The 26740-nt window shown below is 45.4% G+C and overlaps 1 protein-coding gene and 1 long non-coding RNA gene across 4 annotated transcripts in view; one reads left to right on the top strand and one right to left on the bottom strand.

Annotated features, from left to right (window-relative positions):
• Positions 1–26740, top strand: part of LOC140843436 (uncharacterized) — a 92036-nt gene that overhangs the window by 24084 nt on the left and 41212 nt on the right. The window lies entirely within an intron of this gene.
• The window catches only part of SLC14A2 (solute carrier family 14 member 2), a 49511-nt gene continuing 38004 nt past the window's right edge, over positions 15234–26740 (bottom strand). For all 3 annotated transcript variants that reach the window (XM_037016974.2, XM_037016983.2, XM_017676918.3), the window contains 7 exons: positions 26033–26222; positions 25546–25674; positions 24653–24845; positions 21966–22113; positions 21197–21331; positions 20052–20101; positions 15234–17210 (listed from right to left, as the gene is read on the bottom strand). In XM_037016974.2, the coding sequence (XP_036872869.2) occupies positions 17010–17210; positions 20052–20101; positions 21197–21331; positions 21966–22113; positions 24653–24845; positions 25546–25674; positions 26033–26222 (1046 nt within the window). In that variant the 3' untranslated portion in view covers positions 15234–17009. The remainder of the gene's footprint in view (positions 17211–20051; positions 20102–21196; positions 21332–21965; positions 22114–24652; positions 24846–25545; positions 25675–26032; positions 26223–26740) is intronic.

The raw sequence follows: 26740 nt of genomic DNA, 5'->3' as shown, positions 1-26740 counted from the left end.
CCCTGTATGGCCCCGGAAGATGACTGGTTAGCCAGAGACGGGTAAGATTCCTCAAGGGAGGAACAACCTAAGACAGGCACAGTCGCAGGGGGGCCATCAGGTGAGAATTTGGGGATCAACAGAGGTGAGGCTCAGAACCTCACCCCCCCTGCTTTGAGAGAAATCTTCTGCATCCGTGGATGTCTTGCTGCCCTTGTCTAGCCTGGATTAATACTTAGTCCATAGGCACACACCTGATCATCTGATCATCTACATTTGCCTTCTTACAGCACTAAACTATGTTTTCTACCTTTATCTTGCACCTACCTACCACTTCAGCATTTTATTAAAAATAAAAATAATAATAATAATAGGAGAAACGTGGGATCAACATATAAATCAAGTACAAAAATCAAATGAATATTCATATTTGACCTGATGGTTTATAGGTCATATTGCATGATCAAAACCGAAAGTTTCTGTGATGACTGCCCTTGTACTGTTCACCATGTAAGAATTTATTCACTCTGTAAGAATTCGTTCACCATGTAAGAACTTGTTCGTTATGCTTCAGAAGATTGGAGACTGACGAGAATTAGGCTTGAGATGGATTAATGATTGTACATTGAGCATTGACCCCCCTATACTGAATTTTATTGTTGTTAACAACCATTTGATCAATAAATATGAGAGATGCCCTCTCAAAAAAAAAAATAAAATAAAAAAAAAAAAAAAAAAAGTAAGGGGAAAGATTTATTAAAGCACTTAACATTGAAGTCTTTGACAAGCCTCCAGTACGAAAGACATTTAACTTTATTTAGCTTTATGTACCTGGATTTTGTTAGATCATATGACTTTTTTTCTTACTATTTTCCTGGTTTTTGGTTTCATATTTATTAAGTCCATGATGGAAATTTGGGAAATACCACCCTAGAGCAATAGGAATGTAAGCTTAAGATTTTTCTGTGTTCTGAAAACAATGCCTGTAAGTGGGAAAGAATAGTCTTTTCAAGAAATGATGCTGGGACAACTGGATATTCACATGCAAAACTCTGAGGACCCTTACCTAACACTGTGAGGTAACACTCTATACAAAAATTAACTTAAAGTGGAACAAAGACCTAAATACAAGAGCTAAAACTAGGAAGCTCTTAGAACAGTTTTTGTGACCTTGGGCTAGGCAATGGTTTCTTAGGTATCACACCAAAAGCACAAGCAACAAAAGAAAATAATAAATTGGATTTCATCAAAGTTACAAACTTTCATGTTTCAGAGGACACCATCAAGGAAGTGAAAAGACAACCCATAGAGTGGTAGAAAATATTTTCAAGTCACGTGTCTGATAAGGGACTTGTATTCGGAATATAAAGAAGTCTTACAGCTCAACAAAAGAAAGGCAAATAACTTAATTTTTAAAACTGGCAAAAGATATGAATAGATATATCTCCCAAGAAGATACATGAATGATCAATAAGGACATGAAAAAATGCTCAATGTCATTAGCCATCAAGAAAATGCAAATCAAAACCACAATTGGATACCCCTTCACACCCACTAGGATAGATAGAATAAAAACGATAGGTAATACTAAGAGTTGATGGCTATGTGGAGAAAATTGGAACCCTCATGCATTCCTGCTGGTGGCCATGTAAAATGGCACAATCACTTTGGAAAACAGTCTGACAGTCCCTCAAAAGGTTGAACATATAGGTACCTTATAACTCAATAATTCCATGCCCAGGTATATACTCTGGTGAAATAAAAACATGCAAAAACTTGTACAAGAATGTTCACAGAAGCACTATTATTAATAGCCCCAGAATGGAAACAATCCAAATATTAATCGATGAATAGACAAAATGTGGTATAACCATATGACAGAATACTATTCAGCAATAAAAAGGCATGAATACTGATCTATGCCACAGCATGATGAACCTTAAAAGCATTCTGCTAAATGAAGGAAGTAGTCACAAAAATTTCCATATTACATTATCTCACTTTATAGTTTCCAGAACATTGAAACATGTGTGACCCTCACAGCAACCTCTGAGGAAGGCAAAGCAGGGATTATCACTCAGTGAGAAAACAGGTTCAAGGACAGGAAGCATCTTGCTCAGGGTCACAGTTAGAGATAAATGGGACCTGGACTGAGGTCTCTGGACTCCACATATAGTGCTCTGTTCACACCTCTGAGGTGTCCTTCAGTGGTCACTGTCTCCCTGCAGGTCTCCACATCGCTTAACGATGTTCAATAGCTCGAAGCCGCTCTGTTTAGCTCCCTTGGCCAGAAGACCCTAGTCAGGGCTGGTGATGCTCATCAGCCTCCTGTCTTGCCGGCCTTTACCAAGCTAACATTCCCAAGTCGTCACTATCCTTAAGCCCCACTCCTGCTCAAGAGCCTCCTAGGGCAGCTGTGGGGGTTTGGGTGTGAATTCTGGCTATGAGATTTATGAGCTGGGTATCTGTGAATACATCACCCAAATTAGAGATCCCGGGGTACTTGATCTATAAAATGGGAGTGAGATGTTCAAGTCCACAGGATTTGCAAAATTTAACTGAAATGTTCCATAAAGCACTTGGCTTATGGCTATATCTGCCTCCCCTGATCCCACTGTTTGACACCGCATCAAATCTGAGGAATTCTGCTTAGCCTGCCAGGCCTTAGAAACCTCTTCCAAAAGCTGCTTAGAGCACACAAGGGTCTGCATCACACAGTTTGGCAGCTGGTTATCTTCCAAAGAGTTTTCTGGTCTTAATCACCTCTTGCCTTCTGGGTCAGTTGGTCAGAGTGTGGTCCTGGATTGCACAGTAAAGTCAGAAAAGCTGGGGTTTTATTTACAAAATCTAGACCTACTGAATCAAAATCTTTTGGGGTGGTTGTGGTGGAAAATCATAAACCTACCTTTCTCATAAAGTCTCTGCATTTACTTAACAGCCAGAGACCCACTGAACTAAATCCAAGCTTCTTGAGGCCAGGAGAGGTCACAGGGGCTTTGCTCCTACTGCATCACTTAGCACAGGTTTAGGTACCTAATAAATATTAAGGTCAGTGCTTGTGTAATTGAAAAGAAGGTATGTCTGGGCTTATTAGTTCTCAAACTCCATCCACAGCAGAATCCCTTGGAGGGCTTGTGAAAGCAGAAGCTCGCCCCTCTGCCTGCAGAATCTCTGATTCAGTAGATCTGGGGCTGGAGAATTTGTGTTTCTAATAGGTTCCCGGGTGGCGCTGATGCTGCTGGTCTGGGGACAACATGCTGTCTCCAGAGAATTTTGGCCTGGAGACCAGCGGCATCCACATTACTTGGGAACCTGTAAATTGGGGAGTCTCAGACCCCACCTGGAACCTACTGACAGAACTGGCATTTTAACAAGATCCTCAGGAGGTTTGTGTGCACGTGAAAATTCAGGAAGCACCAGAGTTTCATTCATTTGATCCTCCCCGCAAACCTCTGAGGCAGTGCTGTTCTTACTCCCATTTCTCAGGGGAGGAGAGAGGGAGTGGCTGGGTCAGAGTCATGGAGGGACACAGCCGGCAGCAGAGCTGGCTTGGAATCAGCTCTGCAGACAACCCCAGGCCTTGGCCTTTAACACTCGTAGAGTTTCCCTTTCGCCCTGGAAGCCCGCCCAGCACCCCTTTCTTTCTTCAGAGAATAGTCCTAGGATCTAAATATTCTCTGAATCAGCCCAGCCATGTGCTTGGGCCCAGGAATATTTCATGTCCGTGTGATTATAAGATGAGGCCCCTGGCCTCAGAATTCAACCTGTTGTTGGGAAATAAGACCCAAGCAGATGAAACAGGTGATACCAGACAACAGAGAATGACCTGTTCTGTTGTAGGGTCAGTACCACATTTATGTTCAAGCTACAGTTCCCTTAAAGTATACGGATGCTATTATGAAATCCATGCCAAAGGTACATTGAGGTTCTCTGGGGGAGAAATGCACAAACCATAATTTCCTAAAGTTATGCCCAAACCATATTGCAACCCTTTCCCAGGGTCAGCAGTAACTGTGGTCCCTATAAGCTCTTTGAGCGATTTAGGTCCTGCTGTGACTGTGGGAAGCAGGGTGGGCAGGAGTCACAGAGGACACAGGGCTGTCTGCAGTTCTGCTGCTGCTCTTGATGGGATGGCAGCTGCTGGTTCGGCCCCCAGGTCAGGCCTTCAAACTCTAGACTCACCCGATGACCAGCGTACAGCCCACTGTCACATGGCCCCTCGGGCAACCGTGTCTTGGGCATCTGCATGAGTTCTGCTCCCGTCATGTCCTGAGACCTCCTCTCCAATCTGCCTCCTTTAGTCCAGGCCCTCAGGAGAACTGGTCTCAGTCACTCAGGGTGCTTGTGAAGTATGCAGATTCCTGGTCCCTTGCCCCTACAGAATCCCCTCCCAGAATTTTGAACCAGTATATCCATTAACTACAGACCTTTTGGAATTAACTGTTAAAGTAGGGGTCCACCTGGCGATGGGGGCCAGGGAAAGATGTGTGGTCTGGCCCTCACAGAGCTCACTGCGTGTGGGGAGGGTGGTTTTCTGAACAAGTTGTGTGACGCACTGTACAGGAAGCCAAGCCATGGAGGTCTCCCTGCTCACATCCGCTCATGTTTGGGGGAAGTCCTGCTGAAAATATGTTCCAGTGAGATATGAGTGGCAGGGGCAAAGGTCAGTTGCTCTTTTTGCATGTCTCCAGTAGAGTGTTTTGCTGGTTGATGACAAGTAGGGTCTGTCTTTGTCTCTCCTTTGTTTCAGCTGGGAAACTCAGGAACGTTTTGCTCACTGGGTATCTTCCCAGCTGGCTCCAGACCCTGCACCGTGGAGCCCAGGAGTGCTGGGCCTTCACCTTACTCTGGTTTTGCCGCTACCCTTGAGTACTCACCTTGCTCTTAGTGAGGTCCCTTTGTGGATACTGGAGTGTCACGTTGCTGTCTCCTGCTGTCATGGGTGAGGAAGGAATTTCAAGAGCAGAGGGAGAACTTTGATGCTGTTTCCATGGCAGAAAGGGCTCCAGTCTTCAGCGAGAGCTCAGGGCAGAACTGGAGACGTGATTTACAGGGCCGAGCCCAAAATGCGAGTGTGGGTCCACTTGCTTAAAAATTACTAAGAATTTTGTGATGGTGACAGAAGAGCATCAAGCCAAATGTGAGGCCCGTATAACTGCACGGCTCCCCTGCCTGTGAGGCTGGCCCTGGTCCAGTGTGCTCAGGACGGGAGCCAGGACAGGCTGCACCTCACTTTGATTTGCCAATAACTTCCCTGTGGGAGGACTGGGTGGTCTGTGGAGGAGAAGGAAGGAGGTAGAACTGGAGGATAGAAGGTGGAGGAGGGATGCTATGATTTCTGGACAGAGCTTGGAGAGCCACTCCGGAGCGACTGTGGGCGTCACTCTCTCGCTGCACCAGGGGATGAGGCTGGCGGGCCGGGATGTAGGAATCCCCATCCCTGTCCACGAGGGGCTGACGGTCTGTTCTTGTTTGTGGCTGGGGCCAAGGAGCCAAGGTGCGCTCCCGGGAGGATGGGAGGAGGTGGGAGCTCCTGCCCCATCCCAGGCTCCCCATCCTGCTCTCCAGATCCTCCCCTCAGTCTCGGGTCCTGTGCTCTCTGTCATGCTCTATGCCACGGTTGCCCCAAACTAGCTGGGCAACAATGTTTCTTGGGGAATTTAAAGACAAAAACAACAATCAGATGAGCAGAGTAGGATTCCGTAGGTCTTTAGTGGAGCCAGGAGCACAGCTTAATTAGTCCAGTTCCATAGTTAAGCACTTCATGACAGCAAGCCAACTCTAAGCCCAGGGATAGGAACAACCACCCCTTGACAAAATAACCCTAGCCGGGGCTCCTCCCACTTAATAACTCCAGAGAATCTTCTCCCTACAGCCTCCCTCCTTCCTACCTTCAAGGGCAAGAACCAGAGCCCAGAGCCGATGGGCTGATGGCACCGAGTGCCTCTCCACCCCCCACCTCCTATTGCAGACCCATCTTTACTTCATGTCAGCAACCCCTGGGGAGCTTTGAAAACTACCCACTGCTGGGTGTCTGCCAACCTCACTGCCCCCTTGCCCTCCCCGCCCCTCGCCCTGTGATGGGATGGGGCTGTCAGGCCACCAGGATGTCTAAATGCTACACTGCCTGGTGTCCTCGCCTCCATTCCTGTGTCCCTTCTTGCTGCATCTGCTCAGGCCACCCTCTGGATGAGAGTCTCTCCAATATTCTTGTGACTCAGACTCCTCAAGAGCAGGTGCAGGAAAGGAGTGGGAACTAACCCTGTCCCTGCTTGGCCCATTCTGGCCCCACCAGGCAGTTCCTGGAGAGGTAGAGCCTCACCCCATGCCGGAAACCGCCTGTTGTTTGCCCTCTTCCTGTTAGGGGACCACCAGGCCACCCTCTGCTTGTCTGTGTCCTGCTTCCTCCGCCGTCTTTTATCCAGCATGCAGATTTTGATGGAGTTCCCTTTCTCTCATTCTACCTGCCCACTTGTCTGCCCACCTGCGGCAGCATTGCCATGGTCACTGCCTCCCGACCCCTTCCCCTTTCTATCCCCACCGCGGGGACCCTGGCCCCCACTCCATACCTGCTCACACGGCACCCCTGCAGCTGCTGCTCTCTGTCATGCCTCTGCCTGCAGGTGCCCGAGGCGCAGGGAGGCAGACCCCTGGCAGAGCAGCGGTGTGGTGGGGCTGCTGAGGCTGCTCCCTCTGCCGGCAAGACCTTGCTCGTCTGCTCAGCCTGCTGGGCGGGTGTTTCCTGTCAGTGGTTTCATTTTTATTTCTTTTTTTTAATTAAGGTATTATTGATATACACTCTTATGAAGGTTTCTCGTGAAAAAGCAATGTGGTTACTACATTTACCCATATTATAAAGTCCCCACCCATACCCCACTGCAGTGACTGTCCACCAGTGTAGTAAGATGCCACAGATGGACTGTTTGCCTTCTCTGTGCTACACTGTTTTCCCTGTGATCCCCCACACCACGTGTACTAAACATAATACCCCTCAAACCCTTCTCCCTCCCTCCCCACCTGCCCTCCCACACCCCTCCCCTTTGGTAACCACTAGTTCATTCTTGGAGTCTCTGAGTCAGCTGCTATTTTGTTCTTTCAGTTTTGCTTTGTTATTATACTCCACAAATGAGGGAAATCATTTGGTACTTGTCTTTCTCCACCTGGCTTATTTCACTAAGCATAATATCCTCCAGCTCCATCCATGTTGTTGCAAATGGTAGGATTTGTTTATTTCTTATGGCTGAATAGTATTCCATTGTGTATATGTACCACACCTTCTTTATCCATTCATCGACTGATGGACACTTAGGTTGCTTCCGTATCTTGGCTATTGTAAAAAGTGCTGCAATAAACAGGGGCGCATATGTCTTTTTGAATCTGAGAAGTTGTATTCTTTGAGTAAATTCCAAGGAGTGGGATTCCTGGGTTAAATGGTATTTCTACTTTTAGTTTTTTGAGGAACTTCTATATTGCTTTCCACAATGGTTGAACTAATTTATGTTACCACCAGCAGTGTAGGAGGGTTCCCCTTTCTCCACATCCTTGCCAGCAGCATTTGTTGTTCTTAGTCTTTTTGATGCTGGCCATCCTTACTGGTGTGAGGTGACATCTCATTGTGGTTTCAATTTGCATTTCCCTGATGATTAGTGATGTGGAGCATCTTTTCATGTGTCTCTTGGCCATCTGAATTTCTTCTTTGGAGAACTATCTCTTCATAACATCTGCCCATTTTTTAATTGGGTTATTTGCTTTTTGGGTGTTGAGGTGTGTGAGTTCTTCATATATTTTGGATGTTAACCCCTTGTGGGATATGTCATTTACAAATATATTCTCCCATACTGTTCTGTTGATGGTGTTCTTTGCCATTCAGAAGCTTTTTAGTTTGATGTAGTCTCATATGTTCATTTTTGCTTTTGTTTTCCTTGCTGAGGAGATGGATTCAGGAAGAAGTTGCTCATGCTTATATTCAGGAGATTTTTGCCTATGTTGTCTTCTAAGAGTTCTATGGTTTTATGATGTACTTTAAGGTCTTTGATCCATTTTGAGTTAACTTTTATGTATGGGGTTAAACAATAATCCAGTTTCATTCTCTTGCATGTAGCTGTCCGGTTTTGCCAACACCAGTTGTTGAAGAGGCTGTCATTTCCCCATTGTATGTCCATGGCTCCTTTATCATATATTAATTGACCATATATGGTTGGGTTTATATCTGGGCTCTCTAGTCTGTTCCATTGGACTATGGGTCTGTTCTTGTGCCAGTACCAAATTGTCTTGATTACTGTGGCTTCGTAGTAGAGTTTGAAGTTGGGGAGCATAATACCCCCAGCTTTATTCTTCCTTCTCAGGATTACTTTGGCTATTGGAGGTCTTTTGTGGTTCCATATGAATTTTAGAATGATTTTCTCTAGTTCGTTGAACAATGCTGTTGGTATTTTGATAGGAATTGCATTAAATCTGCAGATGGCTTTAGGCAGGATGGCCATTTTGACAATATTAATTCTTCCTATCCATGAGCATGGGATGTGTTTCCATTTATTGGTATCTTCTTTAATTTCTCTCATGAGTATCTTGTAGTTTTCAGAGTATAGGTCTTTCACTTACTTGGTTAGGTTTATTCCTAGGTATTTTATTCTTTTTGATGCAACTGTGAATGAAATTGTGTTCCTGATTTCTCTGCTAGTATATTGTTAATGTATAGGAATGCCACAGATTTCTGCATATTAATTTTGTATTCTGCAACTTTGCTGAATTCAGATATTAGATCTAGTAGTTTTGGAGTGGATTTTTTAGGTTTTTTAATGTACAGTATCATGTCATCTGCAAACAGGGACAGTTTAACTTCTTCCTTGCCAATCTGGATGCCTTTTATTTCTTTGTGTTGTCTGACTCCCATGGCTAGGACCTCCAGTACTATGTTGAATAGAAGTGGGGAGAGTTGGCATCCTTGTCTTGTTCCCGATCTTAAAGGAAAAGCATTCAACTTCTCGCTGTTAAGTGTAATGTTGGCTGTGGGTTTGTCATATATGGCCTTTATTATGTTGAGGTACTTGCCCTCTATACCCATTTTGTTGAGAGTTTTTATCATGAATGGATGTTGAATTTTGTCAAATGCTTTTTCAGCATCTATGGAGATGATCATGTGGTTTTTGTCCTCCTTTTTGTTGATGTGGTGGATGATGTTGATGGATTTTCAAATATTTTACCATCCTTGCATCCCTAGAATAAATCCTACTTGATCATGATGAATGATCTTTTTGATGTATTTTTGAATTCAGTTTGCTAATATTTTGTTGAGTATTTTTGCATGTATGTTCATCAGAAATATTGGTCTATAATTTTCTTTTTGTGGTGTCTTTGCCTGGTTTTAATAATAGAGTGATGCTGGCCTCATAGAATGAGTTTGGAAGTATTCCCTCTTCTTCTACTCTTTGGAAAACTTTAAGGAGGATGGGTATTAGGTCTTCACTAAATGTTTAAGAAAATTGAGCAGTGAAGCCATCTGGTCCAGGGGTTTTGCTCTTAGGTAGGTTTTTGATTACCAGTTCAATTTCATTGCTGGTAATTGGCCTGTTCAGATTTTCTGTTTCTTTCTGGGTCAACCTTGGAAGGTTGTATTTTTCTAGAAAGTTGTCCATTTCTTCTAGGTTATCCAGTTTGTCAGCATATAATTTTTCATAGTATTGTCTAATTCTTTGTATTTCTGTGGTGTCTGTAGTGATTTTTCCTTTCTCATTTCTGATTCTGTTAATGTGAGTAGACTCTCTTTCTTTCTTGATAAATCTGGCTAGGGGTTTATCTATTTCGTTAATTTTTTCAAAGAACCAGCTCTTACTTTCGCTGATTCTTTCTTTTGTTTTATTCTTCTTGATTTCATTTATTTCTGCTCTAATCTTTATTATGTCCCTCCTTCTACTGACTTTGGGCCTCATTTGTTCTTCTTTTCAACTTTCATTAATTGTGAGTTTAGACTGCTTATATGTGATTATTCTTCTTTCTTGAGCTAGGCCTGTATTGCAATATACTTTCCTCTTAGCATGGCCTTTGCTGCGTCCCACAGATTTTGCAGTGTTGAATTATTGTTGTCATTTGTCTCCATATATTGATCTCTGTTTTTATTTGGTCATGGATCCATTGGTTATGTAGGAGCATGTTGTAAAGCCTCCATGTGTTAGTGGGATTTTTCATTTTCTTTGTGTAATTTATTTCTAGTTTCATACCTTTGTGGTCTGAGAAGCTGTTTGCTACAATTTTAATCTTTTTTTATTTACCGAGGCTCTTCTTGTGGCCTAGTATATGATCTATTCTTAAAAATGTTCCATATGCACTTTAGAAGAATGTGTATTCTGCTGCTTTGGGGTGTAGAGTTCTGTAGATGTCTGTTAGGTCCATCTGTTCTAATTTGTTATTCAGTGCCTCTGTGTCTTTACTGCTTTTCTGTCTGGTTGATCTGTCCTTCTGAGTGAGTGGAGTGTGGAAGTCTCCTAGAATGAATGCATTTCATTCTATTTCCCCTTTTAATTCTGTTAGTATTTGTTTCAGATATGTAGGTGCTCCTGTGTTGGGCACACAGATATAAATAATAGTTATATCCTCAGTTGGATTGACCCCTTTATCATTATGTAATGTCCTTCTTTGTTTCTTATGACTTTCTTTGTTTTGAAGTCTATTTTGTCTGATACAAGTACTGCAACTCTTGTTTTTTTCTCCTTATTAATGGCATGAAATATCTTTTTCCATACCTTCACTTTTAGTCTGTGTATGTCTTTGGGTTTAAAGTGAGTCTCCTGTAGGCAGCATATAGAATGGGTCTTGTTTTTTTTTTATCTATTCAGTGACTCTATGTCTTTTGATTGGTGCATTCAGATCAGTTATATTTAGGGAGATTATCGATAGGTATGTATTTATTGCCATTGCAGGCTTTAGATTCATGGTTACCAAAGGTTCCAGGTTAACTCTTTGCTATTTAAGAGTCTAACTTAACTTACTTACTATGCTATTACAAACAAAATCAAAAGGTTCTTTTTTTTCCCCCTCCTTTTTCTTCCTCCTCCATTCTTTACATATTAGGTATCATATTCTGTACTCTTTATCTATCCCTTGATTGACTTTGGGGATAGTTAAATTAATTTTGCATTTGCTTAGTAATTAGCTGTTCTACTTTCTTTACTGTGATTTTATTATCTCTGGTGACAGCTATTAAACCTTAGGAACACTTCCACCCTTCAAAATACACTGTAGAGATGGTTTGTGGGAGGTAAATTCTCTCAGCTTTTGCTTATCTGGAAATTGTTTAATGCCTCCTTCAAATTTAAATGATAATCTTGCTGGGCCTCATTGCATTAAATACATCATGCCACTCCTGTCTGGCCTGTAAGGTTTCTGTTGAGAAGTCTGATGATAGCCTGATGGGCTTTCCTTTGTATGTGATATTTTTTCTCTCTCTGGCTGTTTTTAATAGTCTGTCCTTATCCTTGATCTTTGCCATTTTAATTACTATATGTCTTGGTGTTGTCCTCCTTGGGTCCCTTGTGTTGGGAGATCTGTGTACCTCCTTGGCCTGAGAGACTATCTCCTTCCCCAGACTGGGGAAGTTTTCAGCAACTACCTCCTCAAAGACACTTTCTATCCCTTTTTGTCTCTCTTCTTCTGGTACCTCTATAATGCAAATATTGTTCCATTTGGATTGGTCACACATTTCTCTTAATATTCTTTCATTCTTAGAGATCTTTTTTTTTTCTCTGTGCCTCAGCTTCTTTGTATTCCTCTTCTCTAGTTTCTATTTCATTTATCATCTCCTCCACCATATCCAATCTGCTTTTAATACCCTCCATTGTGCTCTTCAATGATTGGATCTCCAACTGGAATTCATTCCTGAGTTCTTGAATATCTTTCCATACCTTCTTGAGTATGTTAATGATTTTTATTTTGAACTCCCTTTCAGGAAGATTCACGAGGTCAATGTCATTTAAATCTTTCTCAGGAGTTGTATTAATAATTTTACTCTGAACCAGGTTCCTTTGGCATTTCATATTTGTATATGGCACCCTCTAGTGCCCAGAAACACTAGTCTCTGGAGCTGCTCATCCCCTGAAGCAATGTTGGGGGTTGCAGGGGAGTGGTATTAGTGCCTAGAGGGAGGAAAGAGCTGTTTCCTGCTTCCCGCTGCTATGCCTGTGTCCACTGCCTGAACCAGTGGACTGAGCACACAGGTATAAGCCCCTATGCTTTGCATTTGTGTTGCTGTGGACAGATCTTCTCTCTGGCTGGCCTAACGCCAGGGTAAGGTTTGCCGGTTTGTGAGCCTGGTGGGGCTGGCCGGGAGAAAGTTGCAGTAGGTTATGTATCATGGAGGGGTCCTTGGAGCTCTGTAGCCATCCAGGGAGCTGGGGCACCTGAAGATCATGAAAGCTCCCAACTTGCTGGGCAGAGTGCACCTGGACAATTTTGTCTACCTGTCCTTTCTCCTGAGCAGTAAGCTCTGTGCAGTCCTTGCCCCTTTAGCAGCCCTCTTGCTAAGGGCTTCCTTGTTAGGAAGTCTCTCAGACTGCCCGCCTTTCTTTTGTCCCAGAGCAGCCGGATATGGATCCCTGCTTTCCACAAGCAGCTGGAAGCTCAGTCTCCCCATGAATTCTGCCTGTCTTAACTTTCCAACCCCCTAATCACGAGAGTATCACATGAGCACCATGAAATGTAGTTTGTGTTCCCAGAGCAGATCTCTGGAGCTAGATATTCAGCAGTTCCAGGCCTCCACTCCCTCCTTGCTCTGTTTCTCTTCCTCCCGCCAGTGAGCTGGGGTAGGGGAAGGGCTTGGGTCCCACTAGGCCACAGCTTTGGTATGTTACCCTGTTCTGTGAAGTCTGCTCTTTTCTCCAGGTGTAGGCAAGTCTGGTACAGTCCTTTCCTGTTGCTCTTTCAGGATTAGTTGTATTAATTATATTTTTGTATTATATATGGTTTTAGGAGGAAGCCTCTGTCTCATCTCTCATGCTGCCATCTTTAATCCTATTCTGGTTTCATTTTTCTTTATCTAGTCTTCTTTGGGGTATGGGGCTGGGACCCAAGGGCACTGAGAAAGAGGAGGGCCTCACTGTTGTGGTTCTCTGCCTCTTGTGTGTGCCTCTTCTGCCTCTAGGCTCCTGGAGCTTCTCATTGCATCTGGCTTGGGCCCCACCCCTTATCAAAGCTCATTTGAGGATAGAGAATAGAGAGGGTTTAACAGCCTCTAGGAGTGACTGATTGGAGACAGGTAGCAGCCCAGGACATAGAAACCACAGTTGTATTCAAACTTGACTGCATGTTGGAATCACATCAGAAGCTGGTATAAGCGCGGAAGTAGGGTGCTGCCTTCAGTCATCCCTTGCTCTTTCTATGCACTAGTTTACAAACTCTTGTGCATATAAGAATCATTTGCAGTGCTTATTAAAGAACAGATCTGTGGGCTTCAAGCCCTAGGATGTTGATTTAGTAGATCTGGGTGGGCCCAAGAATTGGAACTTCTAACAAACTCTTGGATCATTGTCTTGCCAATGGGTTTCAGCCCCAGGCAAGTTCGCTATGGATTCAATGTGACCAAAGAAAATGACAGCAAAACGTTCTTTGGGGTGAAAGGGTTTATTACCCGGCTTGATCTCCTGGCTGTAGGTCGAGTACTAGCATCTCCGCCTCCGCCCAGAGCACTGGGCCAACTCTCTATATAGAGCAGTAATAGCTTATTGCCTAAAGGTGTGGAAGCAGTAGCCTAGCAACAGGCCAGTTACATCATCAGTGGTTTAAGTTCAGTGAGGGTCCTGTTCATAGGAACCCCAACTTCCCCACAATCACACAAATGCTGCTGGATCAAGGTCCAGACTTTGATATCATCGCACAGTGGTGGTTAGTCCTGGCTAGATTAGAATCACCTGATTCTGATGGCCAGGCCCTACCCCAGACCAATTAAATCATCAGCCTGGGAACAGGTATTTTTTTAAGCTATTATAGTTGATACCCTAAACTTTCTTTTGGTCCATATTTATTTAGTATTATCTCTCCTTGCATCCTTTTGTATTAAAATATTTATGTCTTTCTGTTTTAAATGTGTTTCTGTGTTCAGCAAAGTGTTCTGACTTTTTAAAAAAAGTACAACCTGAACGTTTCTGTCTTCCAGTGGAAAATTAAATAGTTAACATGTCTTTGGGTCAATTACTGTCATATTATGACTGGTTTCTGCCTTCTGTTTATTTTTTGTACTTACTCTTTTTTTTGTGTGTGGGGAACTTTCTATAATATTTTTTTCTCCTTTTCTGCTTTCTTTTGGAAAGATGGACTTTTCTTCTGATGAAAAATTACCATTCTCATTTTTTTCTCATGGTGGTTGCCCATGATTATTCCTTTCTGTGGACTTTTTAGACTTACCAACTTTTGTACAAGCTGAGTACATGAACAGGCTCTCCTGCCTCTTTTATACACTCCCTACCCCTGCCATCATTTAATATTCCAGTTCTAGACTGTTACAGGTCTATTTCTTCTATTCCCCCCATTGGTCCTAATGAGCAGTGAACACTCCCAAGGTATTTGATCCCCCTTGTGGCACTTTTTGGATTTGTTTTTCTCACTTGGATGCGACATATTCTTAGTGTGGGACTCTGCACAAATCCTCTGAGCTTTTTCTATGCCTGAGAATGTTTGTTATTCCCTCAGATGTATGGAATGGCATCCATGCAGCATTGCTGGATTGAATATTTCGGCCCTACTTTCTGAGTCTTTGGTTAGGAACTCTGAAATTGTTTTCTCTTTTCTTCCCACCAAACTGACTTGGCAATGGTGTGTGGGTAAACCAGCTGTCTGGGATTAAAAAAAGCTCAGATTTTGTACTTTGCTGATTTCTAAGTGTAACTATTCCCCCATGGCTGATTTGAAACCATGGGTGTGATGTCACTGAACGGCATTAGGAGAGATATGCTCGCTGATGCAGTCAGCTCTCAGGAATCGCTGTTGAGCAGGCTCCCTCCCTCTGTTGGAGCCCAACTGAAGTGCTGGAATGCACCTCTGAAATCCTGTGGACATTGTACATTTTCATAAGTCAAATTCTTTTATCCCATCTATTTCCACCTTGCTTGTTATCCTGGGCTGACTCAATTTGCTTTACAGGTGAGGATACTGAAAAACTAGAACAGCTGAAGGGATTTGTTAGTGGTCAGTAATCAGAACGGCATGCACGTGGAGAGTTTCCTGCTCTTCATAAAACCAGATTATAACACTTTGGTGGAAAAGGCATGAAAAATGGTATTTTAATAGTTCTATGTCATCACTTAGAGGTGCTGGGGCAGCTGAGTGAGATGTGAGCATAAACAGCCTTCTGGTGAAATACCCGGATGCTTATTCTTCAGAGAGTAATAATAATTCCATGGTCATTAAAATATAGTGTGAGACCTTCTTGGCCTCAAGGTGTGATCACAAACTCAGAAGTAGCCTCTGGAGTGTGACTCGTTCCCCTTTCCTATGTGGGGGATTTGTTTCCGCAGTAAGTGTTCCATTTTCCTGGAGAAGTTGTAATTGGCTAGATAGGATCTGGAAGAGAAACAGGCAGCTGAGTGCCCTTGGCCTAGCAGAAGATGGCTGGGCTCTCAGGGCAGACAAAGGAAAGAAAGGGGAAGTGTAGACACCAGCTTCTTGTAGATAATAGGTTTGGATCGGATGTAATTCTTTCCTATGGTTATATTTATAGAGGGTCTGTCTCCATCCCCATGCCTCTTTCCCCCATCTTATGCCCTCACCCCATCATGCTAAACTGGAAGTGTGTGGATGGGAGGGTCCTATACCTGGTTCAACCCAGTCCAGTGGAGTAGGGGTGGGAAGGCTGAGCTACATGGCTTCCCACAAAGGGGTCCTGTAGTTTAGGAGCTCAATGCTATAACCAGAGTAATGAAATAACAAGAGTTTCTGGCCATTCAAGGGGGATTGGATTTGTAATTTTGGGGTACAAGACTGAAAGACTATCACCCTAAAAAGTTAGGTGCATTATTAACAACCCGCATTTTGACTCAAAAGTAAACCACCACAGTCATTTCTATATTATTCTTTCTGGAAGCAAATCACACTCTTCTCATAACTTTCTACCCATTCTTAACTCTTTTCAGACACATGCTTGACCATGGAAAAGCCCTCAAATGGGCAATGTGTGAATAATGTAGGTGAGCCCCACTTTAAAAAAACACTGATACCAACTTACAAACTTAACCATATAATGAGAGAATGTTTATGAATACTACAGAAAGAAACACATTGGTTTAAAATATGATTTGAATGTTGAAAAAAATCAGATTTCATTTTATGACATTTTCAGAAATATTTCTGTTATGTAAAGGAAGGTATATTGGCATTTATAGTTGATTTACATTTCTAACCTCAGGTCTGGAGAACATCTTCTCATTTTTCAAGAATAAATCTCCTTAGAACATTAAAAATTTCCTGCCTCTTCTCCAGGTAACCCTGCCATCTTTTACTTAACTCAAAGTAATTACCTGTTGGTCATGCTGATTTTGCCAGTTTATGGGAGAGAGGGAAGAATCGACACATCTGAGGTGGAAGGGACAATAGAGTCCCTCCCTGTCATGAAACCAGTGAGATATGGAGGCTCTGAGCAGGGAAGGACTCACCGGATGCGTTAAGAGTTCATTAGCGGCAGAGCTGGGGCAGAACCATCCCATGGCCTTCCAGGCTAGTGCACATTTTCTGACTGGGCATTGCTCCATTGCATACCTGAGCTGGATGGCCATGCCCAGTGCTTGGTGGGTTCTCTTTACGGATAGGGCTTATTTTGCAGAAGAGAGCTAATTCCCCTCAGAGGGAGTGCTTATGGAGTGAGCTAGGGATAGAAAGCCTGAACTAACCATATCAAAGATGTGTTGTCCATCTTAGAACACAGAGGTCCCTAAATGCTGACTAGGCACATATTTACACAGACAGAAAGAGTGGGTGAGTGGCCTTCAGCCTGGGCACCTGGACATCCAGCTAAGGCTGAATTTACAGGGGCATGTTTTGGAAAGGGCACTTTAGGAGACATCGTAGGCCTGGTACTTTGTTATGGTCGATGCTCTTCTGTTTTTCTCCTGGGACAGGTAGTAGATGCGGTTGGCCTCTGGGTAGGTGACTTTGCTGAGTGGGAGCCTGTAGATGGCAGGGTTGTTGGTTGTCAGGAGCAGGAAGGTGAGAGCTGAGAGGCAGAAGGGCCAGGTGCAGGGTGGTAATCCAAACTGGGGGAGAGTGGGGACATAAGGAAGCCTTGGTCACACCAGATGCTTGTGCCTGTTTCCTCAGTCCTTACCAATCACCTACAGCCCTGCATAGAGGAGGGGATGCTTCATGGGCATTGATGGGAATAATACATAACTTAAAACCACGCCAGTGGCATCTGTCTGCATTGTAACAGGTAAACACACATTTTTCAAAATGCAGTCATTGGAACCCTATTATAATATGCCTTTATATGGAAGACATGTTTTGTCTTGGGGTGACTAGATGGGTCTAACTCTAGGAATACCTCTAACTCTAGAACTAGGGTCATCCCCACCTTCTCCCATGACCCCTGTTGAAGGACTGGCCTTCACAGCTATTTGGAAGCTCAAGATCTTTTCCTCTGGTCACAGCTGATTGGATTAGAGAATGGCACTGGACTGGGTGCAGCTTTCCATAGGCAGATAACCTGGGAATTGAACCCCTCTCTGTACTAAGAGGCACAGAGGCTGTCCAGAGACTTTTGATCTGAAAGGAATGGACAGTCAACCAGCGGCCATTTGGGGGCTGTGTGCAGTGGCAGAAGCCACTGCAGAGGCACAGGGAAACAGCTGGCATGTGCAGAGCAGCCAGGTGTGACCCCTCACCCCGACGAGCCACAGGTGGGGGGCAGCTGATCTCAAGGGCTCTCCCATTCCCATCTCCTTTTCTCGTGCTGTTGACCTGTTTTCTATGCCTTAGGATCCCCTGAGGCTCTTTAGTACCCCTCCCCATTCTTCATTTGGGACAATGTGAATGGTCAGCTTGCTGACGAGGAGCCTGCAGACTCACTACGAGGCAGACCAAATCATAACCCTCCCTCAAACGGCATTTTCTTATAGGCAGTAACCATCTCACATAATACCATGGGGGTAGTGATGCCAGTCCTGGGTGCATTCTAAGGTGACACTGTTGGAAGGCACTTGGGAAGAACAACGACAGCCAGAAGTGTGGCCATAGGAGTACCCAGGAGTGATGAAGTCCACTCAGTGAGTCTGTCCAGTACCTTGCTAAGAACGGAGGAGTGTGCTTTGGGAAGCATCTCCTCTGAGTCCTACTGTGGGAAGTCATGGGTTTGGAGTTCCACAGACCCTGATCCAAATCTCAGCCCTGATCACCTTGTTATAGTTACTTCATTTTTCTTGGACCTAATTCCTCAGTAGTAAAATAGGGATAATAGTATCTACTCAGAGAATTGGTACCTAGTGCATACTAAGTACTCAATAAATAGTCCCCGGTGTCTGGTCAATATCATCAGGTCAAGGGTGGTGTTGTTGAAGACCTGGGGCTGCACACCACGTAGCAGTTAGAAAGCAAAAGAGCACAGCTTCTACGTGGTGTGGGCTTGACTGGTCTCATACGTATCACTCAACATTTTTATATCCTGTTCCTCAGGGAGACTGCAAGTTTCTTCAGGGTGCGTTAATAGCCTGTACTTTTTTGTATCCCTGAGAGTGGTCAGCACAGTGTCTTAAACATACTGGGCATGCAGAAAGTGAACTTGATTTTGTTTTGAAAATGTCTACATTGAGTGGTATAACCTTTCACTTCTCTGCATGCAGAGGAAAGGGTGCATCAGCCTGTAGAAAGGTTTATGACCAGGAACCAAGGCCTTCCAGTCGCTTGTCCAGGAGCACATGGCACATACTCATTGGGTGGATGACTGGGTGAAAAGGTGGGTGCAAGAAGACATGGGGAAGCTGGAGCAGAAGGGAGCCTCAGGGGCCACGCTCCTGCCGCTTGACTCATGTGTTTCCGACGGCCAGCTGTTCAGCCTGGGCTCTTCAGGGTGAGGGCTCACTGTTTTACAACTTCATTCACTTAGCATTTCTTGAGCACCTACTAAGGGCAGGGTAGTGTAATAGATACTAGAGGTAAAGATAAGACTATGACTGGGCCCCTGTTCTGAAGGAGCACATGGACTGAGGTGGAAGGGATTGATGTATACTAGGCTCATCACAGCACTGTCTCGAATGTTGCAGTAAGTGTGTGAACAGAATCTGATGGTGCCCAGAGGAGGGACTTAATCCACCGGGGGACATAGGATAGTATCTGGGAAGGACAATTCTATGCTTAGAAAATTTCTTTTTATGCTAAGTTCAAACTGCCCAATTTTGCTAAGTGTGAAGGAGGAGCTTAGAATGGTATGAGTAGAATGCCCACCACCATTCCCACCTGCAGGACCACTGGGACTTTTCCTAGTGGCCTAGCGAGGTGTGCCCTTGAACCCTTATCCAAGAGGGGGTGCATCTATGTGGGGGGTGGGGGCTGGCCATGTGGCTCCTCCTGGCCTCCCACACCACCCAACACGGGGGCTCAGGCAAAGGAGGAGCTCTAGGACTGCTGCACATGCCCGGGGCCACCAGCCCTGGCTCCTCTCAGCCTTGGCCCCTGTCATCCCTGAAGCCTCCTGTCTCCCCTCATGACCCCCTGACTCTGTGCTAGCTGTTGTGGGATGAACAAAGATTTACACTGGCCCACAGCCCATTGGGCAAACCATCTACAAATGTACAAACAAATTTAAACAATAAAGACTTCAAACTCAGTCTAGAGGATGACACAGCAGAAATAATTTGATTTGCAAGAAAATGCTCCTTAAATTGTCCTTCTATAGAAGCTCCCTTGGCCTACTGGCAATGGGATCTCACAGACCAACTGCTGACATTTAAAGTTGGAGGACTAGCTTCATCCGACGATAACAGGAGCCCAGGCAAGTGTTACTATGAGACGAGAGGGATGAGGAGGGGTTCGGGTCAGCTTTGGGAAGCCCAGAGCACACCAGGAAGGGCTCTGTGGCACGTCCCTAGCCCGCATCCACTCACCACGGATAACACGTTGGCCAGGGCGGTGCCCAGGTAAGCTGCAAACAGGGCTGGAGAAAGAACCAAGAAATAATCCGGTGACTAAAAGCACCTTGTGCCCAGTCTATATATTCTCTCCCCATGCATTTTATGCCACAAATGCTATTTCTTAGACTAAAATAAAAATTGAGTTATGCTTCCATTACTTGGCAGCTTTAAAAAGTGTTAAATTCCACACAAATGCCGGCACAGCTAAGAGCAGATGAACTTTGTTAAAAAGGGCCAAAATTGAACTGTTATGGTTCTCTCGGGTCCCACCACCTTGCATTCTGCAAAGGAACATTTAGCAGCATAAACCATAAATGAAAATTTTATTATACAGCCAAGGCAAGCAGATCCCAGAACTCCCTGTTGGAATATTTTATAACAAGTTATTAATATAATATGGGTTTCCAGGGAGGAGCAGCTTTCTGTAAGCTTGAGGAAGACCAAATATGCCTACTGCTTTGTCTTGTAGGCTCAGCCTGCAGAGGGCATGGGCATGGCCAGCCTGACCACTGGGAAGAGCCAAATGCAGTAAGAGGTGAGGCCCTGTGAAAATGTGCCAGCACAATTAGGCTTTGTTTCTGAACCTTCCGTTTCTCAACTAAAGGCATCCCAATTGTCCCTAGCATATTAACAACAGTAAGCCATTTATTAGAGTTACCGTGCCCAGCTGTAGTGATCCCAACCCCAGCCTTCAGCATTCCTACAACATAAGTATTATTTGAAGGGCCTGTGGCCAATGTTTAGGTGCTCAAGGTTAATCTCTGTATCTGATGTAATTCCTCTGTTCTGGATATCAAGATTGGTCGGGGTAAGAGGTGCTCTGTGGGTTAGATCCAATCACCAACCATGAAAGGAGGCAGGTCATGAATGACAAGCAACCACCATTAAAAGATTGTCTTCGTGAGGGTCAACACTTGGTATTCCATGAAAATGGTTTTTAATGTGTAATCACTAAACAACCATTGACAATAATTTTGAATAAAAACACTTGTATAAAGCAAACAACCCTCCCATGTATCTTTGGAGGATCAGCAGAATTTTCCTAGGGTGGTTTTCCTTGCAGGGATAGCCATGGGCATCACTCATGGTGGAAAGAGAACTCCCCAGGCAGTACCTACCGCAGGCGATGGCGAGGAGGTGAGTCTGCCAGGTGATGACGTAGAACATGCCTCCTATGGCGATGCACGCGAGCGTGCTATTGAAGCCACACAGGCCAAAGTAGATGGAGTCGAAGGGCGTTGCGATAGTGAGCGCTGCGAGAGAAGGCAGGCATCAGTGCTGACTCTGGGGGGCCTCAGGGAGCACACCTGCTGGTCCTGAGACCCACCACAGTCCTTAAAGCCCAGACCAGCTATCCTCTTGGGTGTTAAAATCAAAGAACTTCTGATTTTATTCAAAGGAAAAACATCTGAAGCAAACAAATGACCATAGAGCCACATGAGTGTTAGTGGTGGAGCTGTTATGGGTAGAAGACCTTTCTGAGTAAGACTCTGAAGTCTGATTTAAGCTGTCCTGGAAGGTCCTCCCCCTGCCAAAAAAAAGAGGACTTCTCTTTCTTCATTGATATTTTCACATTCCCTAATGGAGTCTCTTCATTACAGATAAGACTTAAAATATAAACATGCCTGGAAGAAACCCTCCTCAAACTTTAAATTTATACTAAGGTGTAAAGGACTAATACCAAAGCCCTTTCCTGAAGGCAGCTTTCACTCAGGGAAGTGTGAGGGTACTGGCATCCAAAGTGGAGAAACAGGTATAATGGAAGGAGGGAAGGTTTGCAGGAATAAGCAGGGAGCACCCTGAAGACACGTCACCGTTTGCCTTGGAGGTGCTTCCAGGCACTAACATCCTCATGACCATTAATAAGGGGGACGTGATGACACTAACCTGCCAACATCCCCATGGTGGATCCAACTGCAGCGTGCAAACAAATAAGAGGTGATGATATGAACAAAGCTATGAGGAAAATGCCTCCAGTCCAGGGGTTATCGCAGCCATACACTTGGCCGATGCCAATGGGGATGGCTCTCAAAAGCTGTAGGTGCAACAGGGTCACAGGCAGTTATGGGGGCAAAAGAGATGACTTGAATCTTGGCTGAAAAAGATTTGGTGCCCAACCTTCCACACTAACATTTTGCAACAGGTTTCTAAGATTTTTTTATTCAAATAGGTTAACTGTAAAAGGAACACACACTTTGTTTTAAACTCGAGTCCTTAGAACAGTAAGGGGTTAGGACGTTTCTTTTGTTTAGAAACATGAGTGTAAGTCACCAAACCCTGGGTGAGAAGAAACAAAACTTTTCAAATGAGGATTTATTTATTAGAAAAGTACTAGATGTCTGATCAAAGTTGGGGTTTAAAAACTCTCCTGTAACATTAAAACCCCCCCCACAAAATTATGACCATAAGGCTAAATACTAGATGAAAAAATAGTCCTTTGTGTAGCTAAGAACATGTCTGGGCTGAGGTTTTGTCCGTTTGCCTGGGTAGAGCAGTTGGACTGTTATCTACAGATGAGTCCCCGAGAAGGCGGCATCACGGTGCCTGCTCACTTCATCGATAAGCTAAGCAAACGGTGACTGACACACAAGCACCCTGCCTGCATGAGGCCTCCATGCACCTCAGGGCAGTAGAGTCTGTCTGCGAATGTTACAGGACATTCTCAGGGCCAGAGTCCACTGCCTTGTGGACACTTGCACATATATTCTGGAATCCGGGGAAAGGTTACCGGGAATGCAGGCTTCCCCAGTGACTGGGGTTGGGGCCTGTGTTTGGAAGGTTGGTCACAGGCCCTTGTGCCAGGCAAGTGCATAAGGAAGGGGCTCTGGGCCATGCTGGGAGGCAGTGGGGTTCATCTCACCCCTTGGGCAGCACCTGAGAAGCAGAGTCCTGGGGTCAGGGTGCCTGTGTTACAATAAGGCAGTTCTCTCAGCACACATCCTCTGAGAAGACTCTGCCCCTGTGGGTCTGCGAGGACAGGAGGTGACTGCAAGAGCCTGTGGGTTGGCCGAGGAGGCCGGCCATCCAGGCCCAGTGTCCTTACCATGGGAGCAGAGAAGAGGATGGCAGCTCTGGCACCAGCAGGTGAGGGAAGGGTGGGCAGGCAGGAGAGCCTAATGCAGACAGTGGCCCCAGGCACGTGGATCCCCAGCTGCTTGCTCCAGAGGGCTCTCCGCTGGCCACGGGAGCAGAGGAACCCACAGGGCCTCAAATTGTTGGGACCTTTAGATCCTGTCTGCCGTTTACCACTCATTTCCCCCAAACTCAAGGCTCTAATTGTAATGGTCAGAAAGACAAAAACCTATTAATCACTGCCATAGTCCATTCAATTGGCCAGAGAGTTAGTTCTTAAAGAACGACCACCAAAAATTGAAACTTTTTTCCTGGAACTTTGGGGGAAGTATTTGTACAGGATTTCCCAATGTTTTTCATTTCTACAAAATGCTTTGTTATCTTTTCCATTGAAAATGTGGCATGGAGAATGCAAAGTATCTTAAACATGCCTTTTCTAACAACATTCCCCATAGCACACCAGTCACAGAAATTTTGCTTGCAAAAGGCACTGATGAGGTAAAGACCATGAAAGAGAAGCCTAGGGAGTGTGCTGGCACGGTGACGCTTCTCGCTCTGGCTCATGAAGGCCCAAGCCCCCAGCCCCACACCTGCAAGGATGGGGCTGATGGAGATATTTCTCTTCCTAAATAATGCTTCCTAGTGCACATGCAGGGCTCTTTCTCCTATGCTGGCTGTTGCATACTATGATAAGCTAAGAGAAACCAGGCATCGTCATTTCTGGAAGATCTTTTAACAAGCCCCAGTGGCTCTGTGATAGGATGCTGAATGGCCAGTAACAAAGGTCCAGGTGAGCCCCAGACTGTGGGGTCATTCAGCATAGCAGGAAGCATGAGGGCTCAGAAAATGTGCCTTATTAGTGATCTCAGCAGACTTCCAGAGGCCAGCATTCTATACAGAATACTTGTAAAAAGCTTTAAGAGCTCTGTTATATATATATATATATATATATATGTCCTAATGGAGGAACACCTGTGCTTTAACAGGTGAACATGTGACCAGAAGAAAATGGAATCCAGTCTGGAGGTTGCAACGGAGATTTCTTAAGCCGATAGATGGTCGTGTCATGTGTGCATCTTTAATGATTCAATGAGGTTGAGTGGAAGAAAATATACAGCACAACCTGGATTAAAACTGGAATAAAGCATCAAGAAGACTTTTAAGAAAAAGAAAAAAAGAAAGAGCCCGGAATTAGCAGTCAGGAGAGCTCTAGTCTTAACTTTCTTCTTCACCAATTAGTGTGTGACCTTAGGCAGTGTCTTAGCCTGGCCTCTGTTTCTTCCTCTGTGCTATGACAGGGTGGCACCAGAAATGGCCTGTGTAGCTCATAGAAAGGGAAAAGAAAAGGACGTGGCTAATGGGATACTGTATGTAGAGTGCCTTACACTGTGTAATTGTCAACAGTTACTTCTCATGAATGTTTCTGATGCTCTAAGTAAGTGAATGCTCCTTTAACATCGAGTTTGGGCAGATGCTACCCTTCTGCCTTCCATGATACCTACCAAGGGCACTTGGACCTCTGACCAGGTGATGTTGGGCACAGAGGATGCGGGCTGCAGCAGCGTCGTGGGAAAGAAGAGGTTGTAGTGGCCGGTGGCTGCCAGGTACAGGGTCACTATGATATTGAAGGGCAGCGTGAAGACCGGGAGGTCCCACTTGCTGAAGATGGTACCCAGGGCGCTGGAGAGGATGGGGCTGGGGGCAGAAGCACAAGAGATGTTGTTCAGGAGGTTCCCAGCCCTGACACGGAGGGCAGGAGTAGGAGCTCCCTGTGCCTTTCTGGAGAAAAGCAGCCTGCTGGGCTCCCTGTCTGGACGGCTTCGGGGAGTGATGCGGAGGGGAATCGCACCCATTCATTCCAGAGATGTTTGCTGAGCAGCCGAGAGCACTGCGCCTCATGGCCAGAGTGCCCTGTGATTTCTGGAGCTGAAGGGGACTTGAGCCTGGCACTCCGAGGGCTCTGCCCAGTGGCTGGGCCTTCCGGCTACACTCCGAGGTTGTCCCAGTCTGGTCAGGGGGTTCAAGGACAGGGTAAAGCTGGCAGGGGGAAGTGTGGTGGGAGGAATGAGAAGGGTTCCAGGAACAGAGAGGACCCTGGGGTTTGGCTCTTAACCTATGTGGGCCTCAGTTCCCCTACCTGTGCTCTGGCAGTGTAGGACCAGAAACTCTTGTAGATCTTAAAGAAAGAAGAGTAGAGGATGGTAGGTAATGAGATGATGTCTATACATCACCTTGCACAGTGCTGATGCTGTATGAAGTTAATAATTATTTCCAGTGGGTGTTTCTGATGCACAAGCTAAGCAAATGCCCTTTCAAAGGGAGTTTAGACAGACAGCCAGGGAGCTGGGATGAAAGGTTAATGGCCTCGCACCCACAGCTTCAGAAGCAAACTTACCACGACATGGACATAATGATGACAGGGAGCAAAAGCCACCAGTAATAGTCGCCTTTGTCTGAGAACACAGCCATCAGCAGCCCCACCAGCACCCCGTTGTAGCCGTGTAGCCCTGCTGCGATGGCGGACCTGGGGGCAGGGAGGAGGGCTGGTCAGGGGGCCTCCCCTGGTCAAGTGTCGTGGCGCTGCCTCCTTGATTTTCCTTCTGGGTCAGATTTTCCTGAGCAGGGGCCTGACTACACACACCTTCAAACAGCCTGCGCCTCCCGGAACAGAACAGGAATGCATCAGACCCTCCACATTCCCCTGGACAATGTGCAGCTGTTAAAAAATGACCAGGGAACAGTTGTTGTCAGCCATGGGTATCCTTATTCTGAGGGGTTTCCTAGCTGGAAGCTAAGCAGTGAGGGGATGGAAGGTGGTGAATGGTCCTCACAGCGAGCGACCTCTGACCTCAGGCTCTGACCCTGGGTCTCCTGCAACTTACTTGTCCTGGCTCAGGATGAGGGCTGTCAAAGTGGACACCACGGTGCCCAAGCAGCCTGAGATGGCCCACCAGGGGTTCTGCACGAAGAGACCGAGGATGATGAGGATGCCACTCAGGGGGTTGTTCACGAACATCACCTGAGATGTGCCCCGGAGGACCCAGTCGAGGAACTGGAACACAGGGGATTTGTCTGGAAGGAACCAGGGCTGGAGGTCAGTCAATGCTCAGGTGTGACCAGCCTGGGAAAGCTCTGGTGGGCACGTGAGGCTGGGAGGGAAGCTCTACATGAAAAGTAGGTTTGCAGAGTGCCAGCCTCCTGCTGCCACCTGCTGCAGAAGAGGGTGAACTGAGAATGCAGGAGGGCACTCGACTGTCCAGAAAACTCTTCAGACCCACTGCCTGCTCATTGTGGTCTTTAGACTGTTTTTTGAGCAGTGTAGTAAGGTACCCTGAACTATCTGCCTCTGTGAGAGTGGCATGAATTTTCAAGAAGACGGATCCAGAAACAAAGCCCTCCACACAGGGCTTCAGACCCATGGCCTGAGCTCTGGGGAGATTGCTAGAGGGAACCTGTTGGGATGGTACACGCAGTTCTCCCATGAGCCAACCACAGGGTGAGCATTTTTCTAGAATTCTGACTCCGAATCCCAGGGATAAAATACCTGACTGCAGTGCTCCAGTGGGATGCTTGAGAGAGCAAGACTCTCA

Source organism: Manis javanica, chromosome 9 (genome assembly GCF_040802235.1).
Source record: "Manis javanica isolate MJ-LG chromosome 9, MJ_LKY, whole genome shotgun sequence".
NCBI classification, from domain to species: domain Eukaryota; kingdom Metazoa; phylum Chordata; class Mammalia; order Pholidota; family Manidae; genus Manis; species Manis javanica.
This window is presented reverse-complemented; position numbering and strand designations above follow the sequence as displayed.